Genomic DNA, 24,523 nt, shown 5'->3' on the forward strand with positions numbered 1-24,523 from the left:
GCAGAGTGACAATATACAGCCTGACGGAGTCCTTTTCCTATTTGGAACCAGTCTGTTGTTCCATGTCCAGTTCTAACTGTTGCTTCCTGACCTGCATATAGGTTTCTCAGGCCGGTCAGGTGGTCTGGTATTACCATCATTTTCAGAATTTTCCACAGTCTATTGTGATCCACACAGTCAAAGGCTTTGACATAGTCAATAGAGAAATAGATGTTTTCCTGGAACTCTCTTGCTTTTTCGATGATCCAGCGGATATTGGCAATTCGAAAATCTATATAAGCTGACATAAAGTTCCTTCTGAGTAGAGTGTGCAATATGCAGTATTGGAAACAGTTTGATTCAAGCAACGATGCAAACTCTTTTTTTACAATAGACCACTTTAGATAGTTTCCTTTCACCTTCTCTCTATGGCATTCCTTATGTAGACTCTAATTTCTGAGGTCCCATATTTGGAAGTATAATATCCTCTATCTTACAGTGTAACTTGCAGTTAAGAAACGGTTTTTGTCAAGGACATAGCTCCCTTTTTCCTCTCTAATATGGGATAAGCAGAGTTGCGGTCATGTTAAGTGGTTCAGATTTATAAGCATAAGCAATTGCCCAGTTATCTTCCAAAGCTGTGTTAAATGAAAAATTTTAAATGTTAGTGAATTCATTCACTCTCTCTATTCAGCAGTACAGAGTTTTGCTCATGAGAGCTGACAATTTGACTTGGAATAATTTTAAATTATTCATTACAAATACTGTAGAAAATAGCATGCCCCCAATCCTCAATTCTATCACATAATCAACCCAATACAATTTTTTCATTACATTTCACTGTTGTATCTGATAAGGACATTGTCTGAAAACAATTCTCTCACCTCACATGTTGAATAGACAATAAATTAAAGCATGCTATTTTTAAGCACTGCAATATTTCCCATACTTAAAAGCTGCAAAAATTAAACAGAGTTTATTATAAGAAATGAATTAACAGTGTATAATTAGGTGAAAAGCATGTGTGTCATTAAACTTTTACTGATACCAATGTTTTCCACTTGTGAATATAAATATCAGTATTGAACTGTCTGAGTAAGATAAACTCTCTACCAATTCAAGGAAAGGTGTCTGATTTGTGATGTCCCAAATAAAAACATTTTATTTCCTAGATTTTTAGTTCTTTTAAAAATAAATAAAGTTACTAGTTTTATTGCTGCTCTTTGAAAATTAAAAGTGAAAAATGAGTTCAGTTTGAAGCATATTGCCATGTTGCCCTTGTCAAAATTCATAATCAGTGTTTCTATTCTACTAAGTTAATATAATAGAGATTGTGGTTTCACAGAAAGAAAGAATTATTTCTGTGAAGTAAAATAATTATTCTTTCCTACTTTGTTAAATTACCTTTCCTGTGATTATATTTCTACTGAAGGCAGATGGAAAATTAAGGTAAAGACACCCCCTCATAAAGACTAGCCAAGTCTCTTGTTATATATTTTAAATTTACTGTATGGGCATCCACCATATTGTGATTGGTACTGGGATTATTTACCCAGAGTAGAGATCAAACTTAATATGCTCACTGTTATGATATAACTAGATACTATTATTGGAAAAATAGCTTATGAGTCTTATAACTATACAAGATAGTCTATGACATTACATGTGAATGAAGTGCCACTTATTCCCCAAGCCCACAGTGGCTGTGGCAGACATAAAATAAGCAAAGAAATTATAGGTGTTTGAATAAAGTGCAAAGGTTTGTGAGCTTGTTATTATGGCTACCAACAAGAGATATTTTGCTTCTACACTTAGAACTATATTTTGATCCTAGATGCATCATTGAATGTGTAATTTTAATTTTCTGTACATTGTTTTCAAACAATTTTCATGTCATTGGATTTTTACTCATGATCACTTTTAATATGGTCACTCTTATTTCCTTAAAAGACACATAAACACACACCAAAATTCTCTGAAAATCAAAGTATAATCAATCTAGAAATCTGTGAAAAAAGCCTATCTCCAAACAAATATTGATCAAAATCTCTTTACTTTTTAATGTTTTGAGATTTTGTTCATCGAGAAATTGAGCACCAAAGATGCATTAAAACCTTGAGCTGTTAGTATTCTTTCTGTCCTTGGCTCACTCAAAACAGGATCAAAATGAGTAAGTAAGGCCATTCACTGGGTGGTTGTCCTGTGGAAATTTGACAATTAAATATGAGACTTCAGAACTCCACAACAAATTTTAGGCTGTGTCAAATCTCAGAAATTTGTTTTTATCTTTACATTTATACTTTTTTTCAACAAATGCTTATAAAGTGCTATAATTTATCAGACAGTATATGAAGAAGTTAAAATAAATTACATGCTTGTTGTTGACTTTGACCAGCTAGAACTCCCTTTAAGAATATGGAATAGTTGATTTAGGGAGATGTTTGAAATATCAATGTGTGCAAAAAGTCACAGGTATTTTTTTTTTTTTGGAAGAAGATTCTAATACCACCTGTACATAGTTAATTGACCATTTAATTTCTGCCTTAAGTAGTCTAGGAAAGTGTACATTTAATAAAACTTTCCCACTTCAAAATCTTAGATTCTTTATATATTTATACCAAACATGTTATTCATGTTTAACATGTTATTCAGCTAATAGCAACAATGGTAACTTTGTATTTAAAATATTTGAAAATAAAGTATACTTTCTAAATTTATGGTGGGTTAAAGTATATGTGTGGTTCCAAATAGGAAAAGGAGTACGTCAAGGCCGTATATTGTCACCCTGCTTATTTAACTTATATGCAGAGTACATCACCCACTCCAGTGTTCTTGCCTGGAGAATCCCAGGGACGGGGAAGCCTGGTGGGCTGCTGTCTATGGGGTCACACAGAGTCGGACACGACTGAAGCAACTTAGCAGCAGTGGAGTACATCATGAGAAATGCTGGGCTGGATGAAGCACAAGCTGGAATCAAGATTGCCAGGAGAAATATCAATAACCTCAGATATGCAGATGATACCACCCTTATGGCAAAGTGAAGAGGAACTAAAAAGCCTCTTGATGAAAGTGAAAGAGGAGAGTGAGTAAGTTGGCTTAAAGCTCAACATTCAGAAAACTAAGATCATGGCATCTGGTCCCATCACTTCATGGCAAATGGATGGGGAAACAGTGGAAACAGTGTCCAACTTCATTTTGGGGGGCTCCAAAATCACTGCAGATGGTGACTGCAGCCATGAAATTAAAAGATGCTTACTTCTTGGAGGGAAAGTTATGACCAACCTAGATAGCATATTCAAAAGCAGAGACATTACTTTGCCAACAAAGGTCCATCTAGTCAAGGCTGTGGTTTTTCCAGTAGTCATATATGGATGTGAGAGTTGGACTGTGAAGAAAGCTGAGTGCCAAAGAACTGATACAACGAACACATGTAAGCATATAAAAGTAAGGAAAGATCTTTAACAGAAGAATATTGTTCAGTTGCTCAATCCTGTCTATTTCTTGGCAACCCCATGAACTGCAGCATACAGGCTTCCCTGTTCTTCGTCATCTCCAGGACCTTGCTCAAACTCATATCCATTGAGTTGGTGATGCCATCCAACCATCTCATCCTCTGCCATCGTCTTCTTCTCCTGCCTTCAATCTTTCCCAGTATCAAGGTCTTTTCTAATGAATCGGTTATTTGCATCAGGTGGCCAAAGTATTGGAGCTTCAGTTTCAACATCAGTCCTTCCAATGTATAGTCAGGACTGATTTCCTTTAGGTTTGACTTATTTGATCTTTTTGCCATCCAAGACACTCTCAAGAGTCGTCTCCAACATCACAGTTCGAAAACATAGATTGTTTGGTACTCAGCTTTCTTTATGGTTCAACACTCACATCTGTACATGACTACTGGAAAAACCATAGCTTTGATTAAATGAAACTTTTTTGGCAAAGTAATGTCTCTGTTTTTTAATATGCTGTCTAGGTTTGTCATAGCTTTTATTCCAAGGAACAAGCATCTTTAAATTCCATGGCTGCAGTATCCGTCTGCAGTGATTTTCAAGCAGAAGAAAAGAAAGTCTGTCATTGTTTTCATTGTTTCCCCATCTATTTGCCATGACGTGATGGGACCAGATGCCATGATCTTAGTTTTCTGAATGTTGAGTTTTAAGCCCGCTTTTTCACTTTCCTCTTTCACCTTCATCAAGAGGCTCTTTAGTTCCTCTTTGCTTCAGAAGAATACTATGTAATAAATATAGAAGGGCTGTTACAGTGAGAAAATCACTTTGAAATGATAATTTAATCAAGGAAAGGTCATGAATCATTGACAAAACTACTGAGCAGATAGTTCATTGAATAAAACCTAGTTACATAAAGTGCATTATCATCACACTTTTAATTTCAAGGTGAAATGTATTTTTGCAAAAAAATGTATCTCCCAGTTACCCTGTAAGCAGCATTGTTAAAAGTGAGAAGACGAGTACCAGTGTGTTTCCTGATGTGAAGTATAAGTTCAGTTCAGTTCAGTTCAGTTGCTCAGTCATGTCCTACTCTTTGCAACCCCATGGACTGCAGCATTCCAGGCCTTCCTGCCCATCACCAACTCCTGGAGTTTACTCAAATTCATGTCCATTGAGTCAGTGATACCATCCAACCATCTCATCCTGTGTCATCCCTTTCTCCTCCTGCCTTCCATCTTTCCCAGCATCACGGTCTTTTCAAATGAGTCAGTCTTTGCATCTGTGGCCGAAGTATTGGAGTTTCAGCTTCAATATCAGTCCTCCCAATGAATATTCAGGGCTGATTTTCTTTACAATGGGCTGGTTGGATCTCCTTGCTGTCCAAGGGACTCTCAAGAGTCTTCTCCAACACCACAGTTAAAAAGCATCAATTCTTCCACACTCGGTGAAGTAAAAGAGGTATCCATTATCACCTCTATAATATCCTTGCCAAAAATGTTAGTCTAAATTTTACCATAAAAAACAGATAATCCAGAATGCTGGGCATTCTATAAGACTGCTGGACCAAGAGTCTTAAAAATATTCAGTGTTTTAGAAATCAAAAAATGATAGGATAGCATTTACTTTAAAAGAGACTAAAGAGGCAACAACCCAGTGCAATTATCAGATAGATGATAGAAAGATAGATAGATAGATAGATAGATAGATAGATATAGATATAGACATATTTGGGTTACTTAGGGCAATGTGGATATTAGAATATAGACTATACATCTAGATGATATTAATGTTATTATTATTTGAACTGTGGTGTTGGAGAAGACTCATGAGAGTCTTTTGGACTGCAAGCAGATCCAACCAGTCAATCCTAAAGGAAATCAGTCCTGAGTATTCAATGGAAGGACTGAGGCAGAAGCTGAAGCCTCAATACTTTGGCTACCTGATGTGAAAAAGTGACTCATTGGAAAAGACCTTGATGCTGGGAAAGATTTATGGGAGGAGGATAAGGGCACAAGAGAGGATGAGATGGTTGAATGGCATCATCCAGTCAATGGACATGAGTTTGAGCAAGCTCCTGGAGTTGGTGATAGACAAGGAAGCCTGGCATGCTGCAGTCCATGGGGTCACTAACAGTTACACATGACTGAGCACTGAAATGAATGTTCTTATTTGGGGCTTCCCAGGTGGTGCTAGTGGTAAAGAATCTGCCTGCCAATGTAGGAGATGCAAGAGATGTGGGTTCAATCCCTGGAGTAGGAAATGGCAACCTACTCCAATATTTTTGCCTGGAAAATTCCATGGGCAGAAGAGCCTGAAAGGCTACAGTCAAATAGCTGGACATGACTGAGCAACTGAGCACATAGCACACAGAATGTTATTTTCATAGGAGTGATATGCCATTTGCTTATATGAAAAAATATTCTTACTTTTGAGAAATGCATACTGAAATATTTAGAGCCAAAATAGTCTGATGTTTTCAATTTAGTTTCAAATGACTCAGCATACAAATAAAGGGGGAGGGTGAATATTTGAAATGTTGATGTTTGGTGAATCTCAGCAACACTCAAATGGATATTCATGTCCTTTTCATTAACCTTCCTACAACTTTGAAAATTTTCTTAATATAAAGGTGGTGGGACATAAATGGGACATGCTGCTAAGCTGCTAAGTCACTTCAGTCATGTCCCACTCTGTGCGACACCATAGATGGCAGCCCACCAGGATCCCCCATCCCTGGGATTCTCCAGGCAAGAACACTGGAGTGGGTTGCCATTTTCTTCTCCAATGCATGAAAGTGAAAAGTGAAAGTGAACTCACTCAGTCATGTCCTGTCATGTACTGGAGTGGGTTGCCATTGCCTTCTGCCATTATGTGGGACATAATGGGATATAATTTCATACTTATTAATTTGACAAAAAAAATTAGTCATGAAATTAACACTTGGTGAGGAAGTGAAGAAAATGTGGAGCAACAGAAACTGATACTGCTAGTAAATTGTAAATTGGCACAGCTTTTGAAAATCATCTGTCACTATTGGCGGGCTCTCCAAGTGACTCAATGGTAAAGACTCCATCTGCCAAGAAGGAGATCCAGGTTTGTTCCCTGGGTGGGGAAGATCTCCTGGAGAAGAAAATGGCAACCCACTCCAGTATTCCTGCCTGAGAAATCCCACAAACAGAAGAGCCTGGTGGACTCAAGTCCATAGGGTCTCAAAAGAGTCTGACACGACTTAGGAACTAAACAACATTGAGTTAGGTAGAAGATACATATCTTTTGACAAAACAATCCTACATATCAGTATTGTGGTTTTTTTTTAATTTTTTAATTGAAGGATAATTGCTCTACAGAATTTTGTGGTTTTCTGTCATGCTTCAAGAATCAGCCATAGGTATACCCATGTCGCTTTCCTCTCAGACCTCCCTCCCTTTTCCTTTCCCACCCACCCTTCAGAGGGGCTCTTTTGCAGAGCCCCTGTTTGAGTTCCCTGAGTCTTACAGCAAATTCCCATTGGCTCTCTGTTTTACACATGGCATTGTAAATTTCTCTGTTACTCTCTCTGTACATCCCCCCTTCTCCCTCCTCTCCTCCCACCTTGTCTGTTGGTCTGTTCTCTATGTCTGTTTCTCCATTGCTGCCCTGAAAACAAATTCATCAGTGCCATTTCTTCAGATTCCATATATATGTGTCAGTGTACAGTATTTATATTTCTCTTTCTGACTTACTTCACTTTGTATAATGGACTCTAGTTTTGTCCACCTCATTAGAATGTATTCAAATGTGTTCTTTTTTTCGGCTGAGTGATATTCCATTGTATATCTGTACCATAGCTTCTTTATCCATTCATCTATTGATGGACATCTAGGTAGTTTCCATGTTCTAGCTATTTTAAATAGAGCTGCAGTGAACACTGGGGTACATGTGTCTTTTTCAGTTTTGATTTCCTCAGGGTATATGCCTAGAAATGGAATTGCTGGGTCTTATGATGGTTTTATTCCTAGCTTTTTAAGGAGTCTCCATACCATCTTCTATAGAGGCTGTATCAGTTTACATTCCCACCAGCAATGCAATAGTGTTCCCTTTTTTTCCACACCCTCTCCAGCATTTATTGTTTGTAGATTTTTGATGATGGCCATTCTGATTGGTGTGAGGTGGTATCTTATTGTAGTTTTGATTTGCATTTATCTGATAATGAGATGTTGGGCATCTTTTCATGTGCTTGTTAGCCATCTGTATGTCTTCTTTGGAGACATGTCTCTTCAGGTCCCTTTCCCACTTTTTGATTCTGTTGCTTGCTTTTTTGGTATTGAGTCATATAAGCTGCTTGTATATTTTGGAAATTAATTCTTTATCAGTTGTTTTCCTTGTTATTATCTTCTCCATTCTGAGCGTTGTCTTTCACCTTGTTTGTAGTTTCCTTTGTTGTGAAAAAGCTTTTAAGTTTAATTAGGTCCCACTTGTTTATTTTTGTTTTTATTTCCATTTCTCTAGGAGGTGGGTCATAGATCTTGCTTTGATCTATGTCATCAAGTGTTCTGCCTATGTTCTCTTTTAAGAGTTTAATAGTTTGTGGTCTTGCATTTAGGTCTTAATCCATTCTGTGTTTATCTTTGTGTGTGGCATTAGGTAAGTGATCTAATTTCATTATTTTTAGCTGTCCAATTTTCCCAGCACTGTACCACTTATTGAAGAGGCTGTCTTTGTCCCATTATATATTCTTGCCTCCTTTGTCAAAAAATAAGGTACCAGGTACCCATGGGTGCGTGGGTTCATCTCTGGGTTCTCTACCTTGTGCCATTCATCTATATTTCTGTTTTTGTGCCAGTACCATACTGTCTTGATGAGTGTAGCTCTGGTGTTTAGTCTGAAGTCAGGAAGGTTGATTCCTCCAGCTCCATTCTTCTTTCTCAAGACTGTTTTTTTTTTTTTTTTTTTTTTTTTTTTTTTTGCTATTTGGGGTCTTTTGTGTTTCCATATGAATTGTGAAATTTTTCATTCCAGTTTGGTGAAAAAAGCCATTGGTAATTTGATAGCGATCACATTGAATCTGTAGACTGCATTTGGTAGTATAGTCATTTTCACAATATTGATTCTTTCCACCCAGAAACATGGAATATCTATCCATCTGTTTATATAATCTTTGATTTCTTTCATCAGTGTCTTATAGTTTTCTGTAAACCGATCTTTATTTTTTTTTTTCCTTAGGTAGTTTTATTCCTAGATATTTTAATCTTTTTGTTGAAATGGGCATGGTATTGATTCCTTATTTTCTCTTTCTGATTTTTCATTGTTAGTATATAGGAGTGGAAGTGATTTCTGAATACTGACATTGTATCCTGTGACTTTGCTGAATTTGCTGATTAGCTCTAGTAATTTTGTAATAGTATCTTTTGGGTTTTCTATGTATAGTATCACGTTATCTGCAAACAGTGAGAGTTTTACTTCTTTTCTGATCTGGATTCCTTTTATTTCTTTTTTTCTCTAATTATTATAGTTAGGACTTCCAAAACCATGTTGAAGAATAGTGGTGAGAGTGGACACCCTTGTCTGTTCCTGATCTTAGAGGGAAAGATTTTAATGTTTCACCATTGAGAATAATGTTTGCTGTGGGCTTTTCATATATGGCCTTTACTATGTTGAAGTAGGTTTCTTCTATGCCCATTTTTGAAGTGTTTTCTATCATAAATGGATGCTAGATTTTATCAAAGGCTTTTTCTGCATCTATTGAGATGATCATGTGGTTTTTATTTTTCAATCTGTTGATATGGTGCATCAACACCATTCTATGGTTTGCTAGAATTTTGTTGAGAATTTCTGCATCTATGTTCATCAGTGATATTGGCCTATAATTTTCTTTTTTGTGTGTTGTCTTTTCTTGGATTTGGTACTAGGGTGATTGTAGCCTTGTAGAATGAATTTGGAAGTTTTCCTTCCTCTGCAATATTTTCAAAGAGTTTCAGAAAAATAGGCATTAGCTCTTCTCTGATGTTTGATAGAATTCCCCTGTGAAGCCATCTGGCCCTGGGCTTGTTTTGAGGGAGATTTTTGATCACCATTTCAATTTCAGTGTTTGTAATTGGGTTGTTCATAATTTCTATTTCTTCCTGATTCAGTCTTGGGAAGCTGATCTTTTCTAAGTGTCTCTCCATTTCCTCTAGGTTGTCCATTTTATTAGCATATAGTTGCTCACAATATTCTCTTATGATCCTTTGTATTTCTGTTGTAACCTCTCCTTATTAATTTCATTTTTCTCCCTTTTTTTCTTGATGAGTCTAGCTAGTGGTTTGTCAATTTTGTTAATTTTCTCAAAGAACCAGCTTTTATTAACCTTTGCTATTGTTTCCTTCATTTCTTTTTCATTTGTTTCTGCTCTGATTTTTATGACCTCCTTCCTTCTGCTGACTTGGGGTGATTTCTGTTCTTCTTTTTCCAGCTGCTTTAGATGTAGAGTTAGGCTGTCTATCTGATGCTTTTCTTTCTTCTTGACTTATGGTTGTATTGCTATAAACCTCCCTCTTAGAACTGCTTTTGCTAAGTCCCATAGGTTTGGGGTCATCATGTTTTCATTGTCATCTGTTTTTAGGAATCTTTTGATTTCTTTTTTTATTTCTTCAGTAACCTCTTTGTTATTTAGTACTGTATTGTTTAATCTCCATGAGTTTGTGATTGTTGCTGTTTTTTCCTGTAGTTGATATCAGTCTCATAGCATTATAGTCAGAAGATTCTTGATACAATTTCAAATTTCTTAAATTTACTGAGGCTTGATTTGTGGTCCAAGATGTGGTCTATCCTCAAGAATGTTCCATGTGCACTTGAGAAGAAAGTGTATTCTTCTGTATTTGGATGGAAAGTTCCGAAGATATCAATTAGGGCCATTTGGTCTAATGTTTCATGTAAGATTGGTGTTTCCTTATTGATTCTCAGTTTTGATGATCTGTCCATTGATGGCAGTTGGGTGTTAAAGTCCCCTACTATTATTGTGTTGCTGTTGATTTCTCCTCCTATGTCTATTAGTTTGCCTCATGTATTGAGGTTCTTCTATGTTGGGTGCACGGATATTTACAATTGCTATGTCTTCTTCTTGGATTGATCCCTAGATCATTATGTAGTGTCCTTCTTCTTTTCTTATGATATTCTTTATTTTAAAGTCTATTTTGTCTGAAATGAGGATTGCCACTCCAGTTTTCTTTTGGTTTCCATTCACATGGAATATCTTACTCCAGCCTTTTACTTTCAGTCTGTATATGTCTCTAGATCTGAAGTGGGTCTCCTGTAGGCAGCATATATATGGGTCTTGTTTTCATATCCATTCAGCCAGTCTGTATCTTTTGGTTGGTGCATTTAATCCATTTACATTTAAGGTAATTATTGATACATATGTTCCTATTAGCATTTTCTTTATTATTTTGGGTTTGTTTTTGTAAGTCGTTCCTTTCTCTTGTGTTTACTGGCTATGTAAGTCCCTTTAGTATACGTTGCAAGGCTGGTTTGTTGGTGCTGAATTCTCTTAGTTTCTCCTTGTCTGTAAAGCTTTTGATTTCTCCATCAATTTTGAATGAGATCTTTGGTGGGTAGAGTAATTGTGGTTGTAGGATTTTCTCTTTCAGTAGTTTAAGTATATCCTGCCATTCCCTTCTGGCCTGTAGAGTTTCTGCTGAAAGATCTGCTGTTTATCATATGGGTTTTCTCTTGTACATTACTTGTTGCTTTTCCCTTGCTGCTTTTAATATTCTTTCTTTGTGCTTAACCTTTGTCTTGATGTGTTTCTCCTTGGGTTAATCCTGTAGGAGACTCTCTGCGCTTCTTGGACTTGATTGACTATTTCCCATGTTAGGGAAGTTTTCAACTGTAATTTCTTCTAAAATTTTCTCAGTGTCTTTCTTTTTTTCTTCTTCCTCTTGGACCCCTATAACTCAAATATTGGTGTGTTTAATATTGTCCCAAAGGTCTCTGAGGCTTTCCTCAATTCTCTTCATTCCTTTCCCTTTATTCTGCTCTTCAGCAGTTATTTCCACCACTCTATCCTCCAGCTTACGTATCCATTCCTCTGCCTGTTATTCTGCTATTGGTTCCTTCTAGTGTATTTTTAACTTCAGTAATAGTGTTATTCATCTCTGTTTGCTTATTCTTTATTTCTTGTATGTCCTTGGTCATTGTATTAACTGTGTTAAATGCTTCTTGCATTTTCTCCATTCAATTTTCAAGTCTTGGGAGCATCTTTACTATCATTATTTTGAATTCTCTCTCAGGGAGCTTACTTATTTCCTCTTTATTTATTTAGTCTTTTGAGTTTCTACCTTGCTCTTTCATTTGTGTTGTATTTCTCTGTCTTTTCATCATCATCTTTTTTTTTTTTTTTTTGTAACTTGGTCCATTTGAAGTCTCCTTTTTCCAGGCTTTAGCGTTGTATTACTTCTTTCTTTTGATTTTTGCCCCTGGAGGGAAATGTTAATTGGGTGGTTTGTGTTGATTTCTTTTTGGGGTGACTTGTGCCTGTGTTCTAGTGGGAGGAGATAAAGTAGGTAATTACAGAAATACTGGGACATATACATACACACTTCCACATATACAGTTATAACCAAAGCGTTCTAAAGATAAAAAGTACAGGAGATTGACTTGGTGAGCCAGGGAAACCAGAGGTGATATCAACCAATTGAAAGAAGAGTTAACTAATTCTCAGTCTGATAATCTGAGCACAAGCAGAAGGCCAATTGGGGAATATAGCATAGAGAGCTCAACAACTTAACTTGGTGAAAGCAGAGTGAGGGAAAAAAGGGAGAATAAAAAAAAGAGAGGAAAAAAGAAATAGGAGAAGGGTGAGAAAAAAGAAAAAGAAGGGATGGAGAAGAGGACTAAAATATAAAAAGAGAGAGAAAGAAAAAATAGAAAAACAAAGATGAATAGACATGTGTCAGGAATAGCTACAGCCAGTAAAGAACAGTAGAAAAAGCAGTTGAATATATCCAAAACAAAATCCAAAAACTCATCAAGAAAAAAGAAAAGAAAAAAAAAGTGAGGGGGAAAAAAGAAAAAAAAAAAACCTAAAATGAATTTTTTCTTGCCTTTTTTTTTTTTTTTACAAAAACACAAAGAGGAAAACTGCAGCACTGCAGAAGGCTAATATGGAGGTGGAAATACATAGGGGGGATAAACCATGTGATTTATAAGAAAAAAAGGAAACAAAATCTTGAAATTATTATTATTTTTTAACAAGGAAAACTCCACAGCATCACAAAAAGCTAATGTGATAGTGGAAATATGTTGGGGAATAAGCAGTGTGATTTATAAGAAGAACAAATCTTAAAATGTGTGTGTGGTTTTTTTTATAACAAGATAAAAAAGAGGAAAACACAGCACCACTAAATGCTAGTGTGAAGGTGGAGATATATTGGGGGAATAAATGGTGTGATTGATAAGAGAAAAAAAAGAAAAAGTAAAAAATGAAAAAAAAAATTAAAAAGGGTTTTCAAGGTCGCAGTTCTTGGCTGTGGAGTCTGCCTCTGTGGATGGGGTTGGGTTAGAGTCCTGTGATGTTCTCCTGGTTGGTGCCTGTGTTCTGGTTCACGGAGCTGGATCTTGTCTTTCTCAAGGGCAGTGCCGTTTCCAGTAGTAGGTTTTGGAGTGTCTGTGGGTTAAGTATGCCTTTGGGCAGTCCTAGCTTTCGCAGTGTTAGGCGCGTCTGTTTTCACAGCTGCTTCAAAGTGTCTCTCTCAGCATATATGCAGTGCAGCCAGCCCACTGCTTGCCCCTGGGATCATTGCTGGTGATTCAGTTCCCCTGTCCCACCCTGCGCTGCTGGCAGAAACTTCCTAGGTAGGTGCTTGTGTGGATCCTTCTGCGTCGCCGCGACTTGTGTGGGATTCCTTCAGCCCCCTAAACTCACCCTCTGTGTCTCAGGGCTGTGTGCACTTGACTCTCAGTTCCCGAGGTCCACCCTCTGCGTCGCGAGGTTAATGTGCACTTGTTTCGTCTCACTGCCTGCACTCTTTGTCGTGGGGGTGTTTGTTCTTCTTCCAGCTGTGCCAGGAGGGTTGTGTGCCCTGCCCAAGTTTGTATGCCTTCCCACTATGGGCACCGTAATCCCACCCTTTGCGCAAGCTGTGTTTGTCTGCCTGGTACCTGGGCCTGCCCTCTGTGCTACTTGCTAGCTAGGTTTATCTGCCCCGTCACACTGGCTACCTGGGACTGTCCTCTGTGCTGCAAGGGTTGTGTGCACTGGCTGGGTTTTTATGCCGCACCACTCTCAGTACCCAAGCCTGCTGTCTGTTTAGGGCCACAGTCCATGAGCTGTTAACGAGCTGAGAAGTACAGCTTTCTCTGTTTAGTGCCCTCCAAGTCCCTGAATTGGAGACGGCAGTGGCACCCCACTCCAGTACTCTTGCCTGGAAAATCCCATCAAGGCAGGAGCCTGGTAGGCTGTAGTCCATGGGGTGGCGAAGAGTCAGACACGACTGAGCGACTTCACTTTCACTTTTCACTTTCATGCATTGGAGAAGGAAATGGCAACCCACTCCAGTGTTCTTGCGTGGAGAATCCCAGGGACGGCAGAGCCTGGTGGGCTGCTGTCTATGGGGTCACACAGAGTCTGACACGACTGAAGTGACTTAGCAGCAGCAGCAGCAGAAGTCCCTGATTTTCCAAGACTTCCTAGCTCCTCTTTGGGCCTATCTGTGAGGGAGTTTCCCTGTGCATGCTCCCACCCTCCTCTGGGGCAAAAGTTCCTGCCCAGAAGTTCTTCCTCTTTTCCCTTTTTTGCCTCCCTTCTCTCTACTACCTCATTTTAGGGAACTTAGCCTGTCCCCTTGGAGGCCTGGGGTCTTCTGCTGTCACCTAGAGGTTACTTTGTAGGAGTTGCTCCATATCTTGATGAGTTTTTTATGTATTTGAGGGGAGGCTGGTGATCTCGTCCTACTCCTCTGCCATTTTCTCAGTGGTCCCTCCAGGAGTTTTCTCACTTACCAGCATTTGTCTCAAGAAAACCCTGCCACATGCACAAGGAGACATTAATAAAGTAGTTCACAGACAACTTGTTTTAAAGAGCAAAAATTTGGAAAAACTCAAATATCAAAAAATAAATTTTTATGTATTCATGCATACAATAAAATACCATATAGCAGTGAAAATAAACTATGTCTACAAGTATCAACATGAATTAATCTCAGAAATAAAGTATTAAGTGAAAATAGCAAATCTATCAATATTATTCTCAATACACATGCTGCAAAGGTTAAAAGCATATAACACTTAAAATCTATTTGAAATGAAGTTTGTTCTAAAAGTTTTATTCAAAGCTATTCAAACTGTTTAGCTGTCAATCATTTAGATTAACGCTATCAAAGTCCTATGTCTATATTAAATGCCAAGATGACTTCCTATGTCAAGGTGATGCTACCCATGTAGTCCTATGTGGAGATGTTTTCTGAATGATTTTCCTACAGCATAGGAATAAAAGTACTGTCTTGCCTGTAACTATGGTTATGTGAATGTGTATTCATTCTTGAGATTAAAAACAAGAAACTCAATATTAGCTGAAAACTAAAGAATTAAAAGTGACATGGGCAGTTAGCACTTTGGTGTTGACCAGAGAGATGCTATTTAAATAAAAGGGAAATCAATGTTTTCTATTTATTTGCAGAGTAAAAGTGAGCAAATTACCGTGCGGCATCTGACATCAGGAAACTGGGAAGTGATAAAGATCCTGGCATATGATGAAACTACACAAAAAATGTGAGCGTTTTTGATTCCCTAGTCAAGTTGGAAGTCAGTGTTGTTAAATGCAATCCTATCTGCCAGATTTATTTTTGCTTACCATGGTCCTAATCCAAGTAGCCTGGCCATGTAAAAAACAATCTTTAAGACTCTCCCTCAGCTTCACCCAAAAGGATGCTTATACAGACACATGCATGCACACACACACAGAGTCACACTCAGAGAGATTGTGAGAGAGCATAGAAAAAAAAGTATGACAACATTTTAAGAAAAGATGTTTCCCAAATGGATCAAAGACCTGCTGTTGAATAATAGAAAAGCTCTTGCCTATTCTTTGGCAGTTGGAAAATTCAAGTGAAAACTCAGTGTTGCAAAAATTGATTGGTGCCTGATGTTTGTGTTGTTTTTTTTCATGGGCAGTTACTTTCTGAGCACCGAGTCATCTCCCAGAGGGAGGCAGCTGTACAGGTAAGCAGTGTGAGAGGACCTTCCTGCACAAGTTGATTACTCAGGGGCCATCCACACAGCACAATCATAGGATGGAAAGATCTGAAGTTGCATTTTTGGTATGACTAGGAGAGAGCCAACTCAGTATGATAAAACTTCATCTCTCGACCATTGTGAGCCTAAAGGTTTGCAACTGGAGTGGACACCATCTAATTCCTCCTTTATTTTTCTCTCACTTGTTTTTATCCTTTCAAAATATCTTTTTTTTTTTTTTTGAGACTTGCATCTCTGAATGACACATATCACTAGCATTTCCTTATTTCCCAAATAACTTTTTGTTCTGCTATGCCTCATTTAAAGTTTTCAGTATATGAGGCCCTCCCTGATCAAGCCAGTCAATCCTAAAGGAAATCAATCCTAAATATTCATTGATTCTGAAGCTGGAGCTCCAATACTTTGGCCACCTGATGTGAAAAACTGACTCATTAGAAACTGACCCTGATGCTGGGAAAGATTGAAGTCAGGAGGAGAAGGGGATGACAGAGGATCAGATGGTTGGATGGCATCACCAACTCGATGGACATGAGTTTGAACAAGCTCTGGGAGTGATGGTGGACAAGGAAGATTGGCATGCTGCAGTCCATGGGATCAAAAAGAGTTGGACAGGACTGAGCAGCTGAACTGAACTGAATTGGTGTCTCAGATGGTAAAGAATCCGCCTGCAATGCAGGATACCCGGGTTCAATCCCTGGGTTAGGAAGATCCCCTAGAAAAGGGAATGGCTACCCATTCTGTCTTCTTGCCTGGAGCATCCCATGGACAGAGGAGCCTGGTGGGCCACAGTCCACGGGGTTGCAAAGAGTCAGAACTGACTGAAGGACTAAGCACACATGCAATACTGTATACATGTGATTTATTACACACATAATTTATTCCAAATTAAAGCATTGTGGACATTTAGTAGAGTAGATCAAGTGGCAGTTTTTCTCTCCCCACTCTCAGAATGTGTAAAATGCATAGACTGTTATTTAAGCCAGGCATGGCCCTTGCTTACTAAAATAGAGCTGTGGATGGGGACTATTTTTATCTCTCCAATTTTCCCAGATGGAAAGCTGTATTCATAAAAGGGTTTAAGGTCATACCTATTTAGTATTAAAAATGCCTCCTCACTCAGAAAGCTTTCACCAGGGCTTCCCAAGAATGACTTTCATTTTTGTCTGGCAAGCAGCTTATTAATTCTAGACATCATATATCCTTTCTAATTTCTGTTTCACAGATCCATTTTTAAAGTGTCAAAACTGCCATGGCATATTCTCAGTGGAAATTCATCATGTTTGAAGCAGTGTCACCAGTGATTCTTACCAAGTAGCCTAGACTTTCCTTTGAAAGCAAAAATGGATGTTTCAAGTACCCTTACTCACTCTAATTCATCCGCACACTCTTATTTATGCATAAATCACTGTCATCTGAAGTGAGCCTCTTCTCTTTTTAATCACATATCACAGTATGTCATTTTTACATTCTTTGTTTTTTTCTCTTAGACTCTGGAACACATGTTCTCAATTCTAACAACTTCAAAAGGAAGAACAGCTATTTATTTAAAGAGACTGATTCTAATTTTAGCTTAGACGTCTTGATTAAAGTATTGGTCACTTTCTAGTTTTGATTACCTAAAACTTATCTTTCTTAAAGCTTATATTGTGGTTAATATTGGCAGTCAAGAACAATCCTTTAGAGATCTAGAAATACTTGACTGATATTTTATTTCTCTCATTTTGTAAAACTCTTAAAGAAAAATGAGTGTCAGAAAATTACATTTGGCTAAGTTCAGCCAATGGAGCTACTTCATTCTCTCCTTTTATTAGCCTAAAAACGTGATTTGAGTAACAATGAGTTCTTAGATTTGTGTGCTTGTCCTATGGGCTTCTCAGACAGTAAAGAATCTACCTTCAATGCAGGAGATTTGGGATGGATTCCTGGGTCAAGAAGATCCCCTTTGAAGGAAATGGCAACCTCCTCCAGTATTCCTACCTGGAGATTTCCATGGACAGAGAAGCCTAGCAGGCTACAATCCATGGGGTCACAAAGAGTCAAACATGACTGAACGAGTAACACACTTGTGGGTTTCCGAGGTGGCACTAGTGGTACAGAACCTGCCTGCCAACATAGGACATGTAAGAGATGGATTTGATCCCTGCGTTGGGAAGATGCCCCGGAGGAGGGTATGGCAACCTACTGCAGTATTCTTGCCTGGAGAATCCCCATGGAAAGAGAGCCTGGAGGGCTATAGTCTACAGGGTCACAAAAAGCTGTATACGACTGAAGCAAATGAGAACACACACGCGTCTCTAGTGACTGAGGCAAAGCAATACAACAGTCAATATATCTATGACCTGCACTACTGTAGAAGACTGGGTTATAACAAAAATGTGCAACCAACAAATTTTTCTTTAAATGGCTCATCAAGTGCCAGTTGACTTGACTATAAGATACTGTTAGTGTTTAACCCAAAAAACGTAACCATTGCCTTGTCCAGGTCCATAAAAATATTAATTGGTTGATTTAATCTATGGGATTAACAGAATCAGAATTGCTACCATATTCAGTGTCATAATTTTGTCTCAAAGTATGCTTTTCTTTATTTTTAGTAATTTCATAATCTAAATAATGAGAAAATACCAATATAAATTTTTAGGGAACTTGGATCTGAAAAATTATATGACAGAGTAGAGAGAGAAAAATTAAATTCTGTGTGTGACTGCCACACATTCATAGTGTCTCTGTGGCAATAGTTCTGCAATATTGTGACTGAAATTAACCATATACTTGAAAACTGGCTAAAATGGTGAATGTTGTTTTACCACAGTTTAAAAGAAAAAAAAAAAAAGGCTATGATTTATTATAAGGCTAAAACTAGCTAATGTGTTTAAGTGCCTATTATATTGATCACTTTAGGTGTAAAGGAAAATTTGAGTTTATAATGAACCCAAAATGTTTCAAGTGTGAAGTTGTGACTTTGTGAAGTATAGTATACTATGTGTTTTATTCCAAAATAAAACTGAGAATATTTTGTGCCGCCAAGTTTTTAAAAATGTTATCATTAGCAGTGTTTCTGTCTAGCAGCACAGATAATGTATGATTATTCATAATTTATTAGTTCTTTCAGCTAATATTATTGCTAGTGACTATGCTTGTCTGTGTGGGTAATTTCCTTTTAGACTTTACAAAGAAATATCTATAAAAATATAACTAAGAATAAGTTATATTTAATCCTGGGAAAGTCAGTTTCTTTAAAGCATGTATAACTATATACATGTTACATATGTATAGGTGTTCATAATTTTAATTTTTTTACTGAGAAGAAAAATGTGTATATCTTAATATTAGTAATGGAAATTGACTTTGCATTTTTCTGATAAGTAATAATTTATGAGGAACTTCAGCATAAGTAATACTGCAACTTCTTTATGTTAATATTAAAATAATGATACCACACATTTAAGTACCTGGAATAGTAGTATTTCTCACTTTCTGTTTCTTTCCCCAGTGCTTCTACTGAAGGCTTATTGAATCGTCAATGCATTTCATGTAATTTTATGAAAGAACAATGCACATATTTTGATGCCAGTTTTAGTCCCATGAATCAACATTTCTTATTACTCTGTAAAGGTAATAGTTGATTTCTGTTAAAATTTATTTTATCAATTTTGTTTGATCAGTATCTATTACTATAAGTAGTAATGATTACCCTTAATATATGATTTTATATTCCTTGTTTACACAAGTTTTTGTTAAAAAGTAATAAATAAGGGTTTTTTGTGATATTTTATCCATTACTTTATTTTAAAGACAGAAATTAGAAGTAAGTCAGTATATAAACAGGTACATGATCAATAAGGGCTATTTTACATGAATCTTTTTAAAAAGTGATAAACATTTACATTAGCAAAGTCATCCTAGAAAAATAAACTAACTTACCTAGACTTTAGGAAAAGCAATACTTTCCTTGTTGAAATACTGGCTTTGTTGTTAAGAAATTTAGGACCTACAAAAATTTAATTCTTTGGGTCTAGTCTCCTTAAATTTTGAGAAAGTGTGTTCACTCCAGGAATTTCTTCTATATGATAATAGTATGCTAAGTCTTAATTAGTGGTAAGTATGTCTAGGTTATACTAGTAGGAATCATTGTACCTTTAACAGGATACTCTGATGAAATCAGAGATATCCTCTTATAACACAATGGATTGAATGTTACAGCTTTAGCTGGTATCTTGTGCAGTCCTGTCTTAAGATACCATGAGGAATAGACTAATACTTGCTCTTTTTCTTTATTTTTTTCTCTTGACACCTTAAAAAATCAAAACAGAGATGTACTTGTTTGATGACACCAGAGAAAAACCATTGGCCTCCAAATAGTGTTCATTAGAGAAGTGAAGTTTCAAGATAACATCTTATAGTTACACCTGAATTGTCCAGTGTATTTGAAATAACTATTCCAGTTAATATATTTTTAAATTAATATAAGATTAGCTCCAAAATTTAATTTGTCTTGTGGATGAAATATTTCTAATATGCATGCATTCTTTCTTTCTTGGCTGAGTGGTAAATAGAATTTAATCTTAGATGAGAGGGTAAAGGGTCACAGGTTTGGGAATCAACTGACAGATCAGTGACTATTCTATTAAAGACTAGAGAAAAAGACAGTAGGGTGCATTAGATTGGCTAAAACCATAGAAATATTGAAGTACATGGCATTTTAGAGAAGGGAGGATCTTAGCAATAATCTTGTAAATAGTTTCTCTCCCCATATGTTTTTACTTTTCTGAATAAAATATGCATAGAAAGGAATGAAATCTAATAATCTGATTTCTATTTCATTATGTTTTAACTATGAAATGCTTACATGTGGAAAAAAAGAATTCTGTCATCTAACCTTCCAATAGTTATTATTTGGATGTTTTTAAAATGTTTCTACATATATTTATAAAACCCAGGTCCAGGGGTTCCAGTGGTCAGCCTACATAGCACAGACAATCCAGCAAGTAAGTACATGAACACAACAATGCAGAATAGTCATGATTGGCATCAGTCTTTGATATGATCTTATTCATCTGAGTTTTGTACTCTATAGAACCTTCTTCAAAGGAGCCCTCAGACTGGGGAAATAGGCATAGGTACCATCAATATGACCTTGTGTGTATAAGAGAAATAGTAAAGCAAATGGGTCGGGCTGCCTTATAATTGGAGTTGGATCTTATCAATGTATTCCCAAAATAGGATATCTCCTGTATCTAAATTGATTGAGTAGTAATTGATGAAGTTCATTTAGGTATGTTTCAGTCTATTGGCCCATTAGGGCTCTGGTTTATTCTTTCTTGAACCTCATGTAGATTATTTCTCCAGATCAACACACTTATTTTAGAAAAAATATGAAAAAATATATTGTTTCATATATTTTATATCTTATTTATTTTAGTTATCCTTGACTAGTTTTACATATTCATTTATGCTTTTATATATTTATTAAGTTGTCCATTATCTATTGAGTGAAGACTCTATTAGGATATATGGCAGAAACTGGGTGTTCATCGCTAGTAAGATGTGGTCAATGTGTTTAAGAATTTTAATAGTAAAGAGTATAAGCACAAACATGATTGAGCTGATCTTAAAAATGACTAGCCAAATTACTTCCTGACTCTCTTTTTCTTATTTTCATCTATCCTTTTCTTTCTTTCATTTAAAAATTTTATTTAATCAATACCCTCATGCTGTAATGATTTATCATAGACTATTATAATCTATTGTGAAAGTCTCTCAGTCGTGTCCAATTCTTTGCAACCCCGTGGGCTATACAGTCCATAGAATTCTCCAGGCCAGAATACTGGAGTGGGTAGCCTTTCCCTTCTCCAGGGGATCTTCCCAACCCAGGGATCAAACCCAGGTCTCCCACATTGCAGGCGAATTCTTTACCAGCTATGCCACAAGGGAAGCCCAAGAATACTGGAATGGGTAGCCTACCCCTTCTCCACGGATCTTCCCAACCCAGGAATCAAACCTGGGTCTCCTGTGTTGCAGGTGGCTTCTTTACCACCTGAGCTATTGATTATAGGGAAGCCCATAATCTATTGTAATTGAGGCTTATATTTATTAACACATTTACTCCTCAGAACACCCCTGATATTGTTAATTGTATCACCCACTTTTATAGATGAGGAAATTGAGTCCCAAAAAAGTTAAAAAACTTGGAGAGAGTCACTCTAATATAAGATAGTACAGGTGGGAATCAAATAAGACATTCTGACTCCAGAATAAGGTTTATGATCACCACTGTAGAGTTTATTATATTGTTTTTGTCTCTCTCAATGACATCAGTTCAGCTTAGTTTAGTCATTCAGTCGTGTCTGACTCTGCAACCCCATGAATCGCAGCACGCCAGGCCTCCCCGTCCATCACCAGTTCCCAGAGTTCACTCAAACTCCTGTCCATCGAGTTAGTGATGCCATCCAGCCATTTCATCCTCTGTCATCCCCTTCTCCTCCTGCCCCCAATCCCTCCCAGCATCAGAGTCTTTTCCTGTGAGTCAACTCTGTGCATGAGGTGGCCAAGTATTGGAATTTCAGCATTAGCATCAGTACTTAAGTAGGAGTTTTACTTAAATGCTTTGACTTAAAGGAGAGATAGTAGAAAAATGTAATGCTGAAGGACAAATACAATTTTTAGAGGACAGAAGAAGACCATTTACACTTTTCAAATACCACCAAATGGAGACATCCAGCCTCATAGAAGAAGACAAAACTTCTAAATAGTGAATGGAGTTTTGTGTGATTTTGGAAATCATTTAGCACATCTTCTGGTTTCTACTTATCAGTGTAAATCCTAAAAAGATTATGGTAAGCATATTAAATCTGTTGAATATTAACATTGAGAGCAACACTAATGATAATAAGGGTAGTATATTTGATAAAATGGAAAGAAGATTGAATTTCACAGATATAAAAATTAGCATATAGAGTGAGTCTGTCACATATCTTTTGTGGGTATAATCTCATAGAATCTATTTCCTTTAAAAAAATTAGCAAATGAATTTTCTATGAGGATGAGCTATATTTGCAACATAGGAATTACTTGATAAACAACTATTTGTGTTACATTACATATTCTGCCAAAATGATAACTTTTTAAAAATTTCCAACCTGAATTTAATTAATTGTGTTCTATTGTTAAAAATGGATGTTGTTGTCTAATAACTTTTGTTACAAATTGTGACACACTTTTGTCTAAGGCAAATCTTTCATATTTTCTCATTTATAAGTAAATTCTGTTAGTCTCAAGATAAAGAAAATAAATGGACTGTAAACAGTGATCAGGTGCTTAATTTTATTTTTGAAATACAACTATTTATTTATATAAAATTTAAATTTGATTGTAATTAAGTCTTTGGGTTAATGGATCTTCAGGTTAATCTTTATTAAACTAAGTGAAAAGTGTTAGTCACTCAGTTAAGTCTGACTCTTTGCAACCCCATGGACTGTAACTCACCAGGCTCCTCTGTTCATTCTCCAGGCAAGAATACTGAAGCAGGTAGCCATTCCCTTCTCCAAGGGATCTTCCCAATCCAGGGATGGAACCTAGGTCTCCTGTATTGCAGGCAGATTCTTTACCATCTGAGTCACCAGGGAAGCCCTTGCTAAACGAATGAATTAGTCATAACTCATTTGGGGACCAAGTGAACTAGAATAAAGCATGAAAAGTATATTGAAAAAAAATGAAACTATAAAACAAATGTGAAAAACCTTTAAACTCACCAGTTATCCAAAAATGCAAAGTAAAACACTACCAAATATTTTCTCCTAATGAGTTAATAATATCAAAAAATTTACATTGTTAATGAGGCTCTTATAACTTGCTGGTAGAAATATAAATTACAGTAATTCTTTTGGGAAAAAATAGCCATAAGCATTAAATCTTTTGTATCTATTTACCCTATATTTTCTTGTTTATTGGTTTATACTGAGGAGATAATTCTAAATAGAGAAAATTATAGATATACTACTAATAATAGTGAAAAAAAACACAAATAATGAAAGGTGGGATTTGTAAATAAACTTTAATGGAGTATTAATTTGTGCTCTGAATATCTTTCATTAGTCTTTTCAGAGCCACTCTTAACTGTTTTTTCTCTCCCATGGTCTCTACCCAGAAGAATTTAGTTTTGATGACTTAAGTTCTGCAGCTATTTACTGCCAATTGGATTCAGTTAACACAAATCCTATTGGTGACTGAAGAGAGGCAGAAAAGTGCCTTTGGAGTCTGTATTTCTCCAGCATTATCCCTGTGGAGTCACCCAGGCTGCTGTGACTCTTGAGTGAAAGTCACTGTGGGTCTTTCATGCAACCATCTCCCAGTAACTGCTCTCTCTCTATGACCTACACACTAAACCACTGTCATGAGCCCTGGGTTGTGATACTATCCCTTATGATCCCTGTGCCATTTTCCTATATTTGTAAATGGTCCTTTATTAAAATTTCATCAAATTGTTCTAATAAAGTTGCTACTAGTTCCCCACTAGGATTAAAAATAAAAATGTTTTTAAAAGTCAGTTATTCAAAACTGTTTGTTATATCTCTAAATGATTGTGCAACTCAAATATTTATGCCTCTTTAAAAAAGTACTTAAAAATGTATATAAAAATTCTGGAAGACAACATCTGCAAGCAGTAAAAAGTCTTGCATTTATGTGGCAGCCTTTCAGGTGATTTTTTTGTTCTCTTTTTTTGAGTACTTTCCTAATTTTCTACAACGAACATATATTACCTTTAAAATGAAAAAGAAACCCTTCATTAAAATGTTCAGGGACTTGGAAAATGTATAAATATGCAACATTTTACTTAGTATTTCAAAAGTCCTTTGCCTTATATTTCTATGATTCTTTTCCTCTTTTATATT

General features: G+C 36.5%; 1 protein-coding gene across 1 annotated transcript in view; it reads left to right on the top strand.

Moving 5' to 3' along the window:
- Positions 1-24,523, top strand: part of DPP10 (dipeptidyl peptidase like 10) — a 755,039-nt gene that overhangs the window by 682,477 nt on the left and 48,039 nt on the right. Inside the window, exons 14-17 of the mRNA XM_068969380.1 lie at positions 15,058-15,149; positions 15,552-15,599; positions 19,126-19,247; positions 20,573-20,620. Of these exons, the coding sequence (XP_068825481.1) occupies positions 15,058-15,149; positions 15,552-15,599; positions 19,126-19,247; positions 20,573-20,620 (310 nt within the window). The remainder of the gene's footprint in view (positions 1-15,057; positions 15,150-15,551; positions 15,600-19,125; positions 19,248-20,572; positions 20,621-24,523) is intronic.

Source organism: Capricornis sumatraensis, chromosome 3, assembly GCF_032405125.1.
Source record: "Capricornis sumatraensis isolate serow.1 chromosome 3, serow.2, whole genome shotgun sequence".
NCBI lineage: Eukaryota > Metazoa > Chordata > Mammalia > Artiodactyla > Bovidae > Capricornis > Capricornis sumatraensis.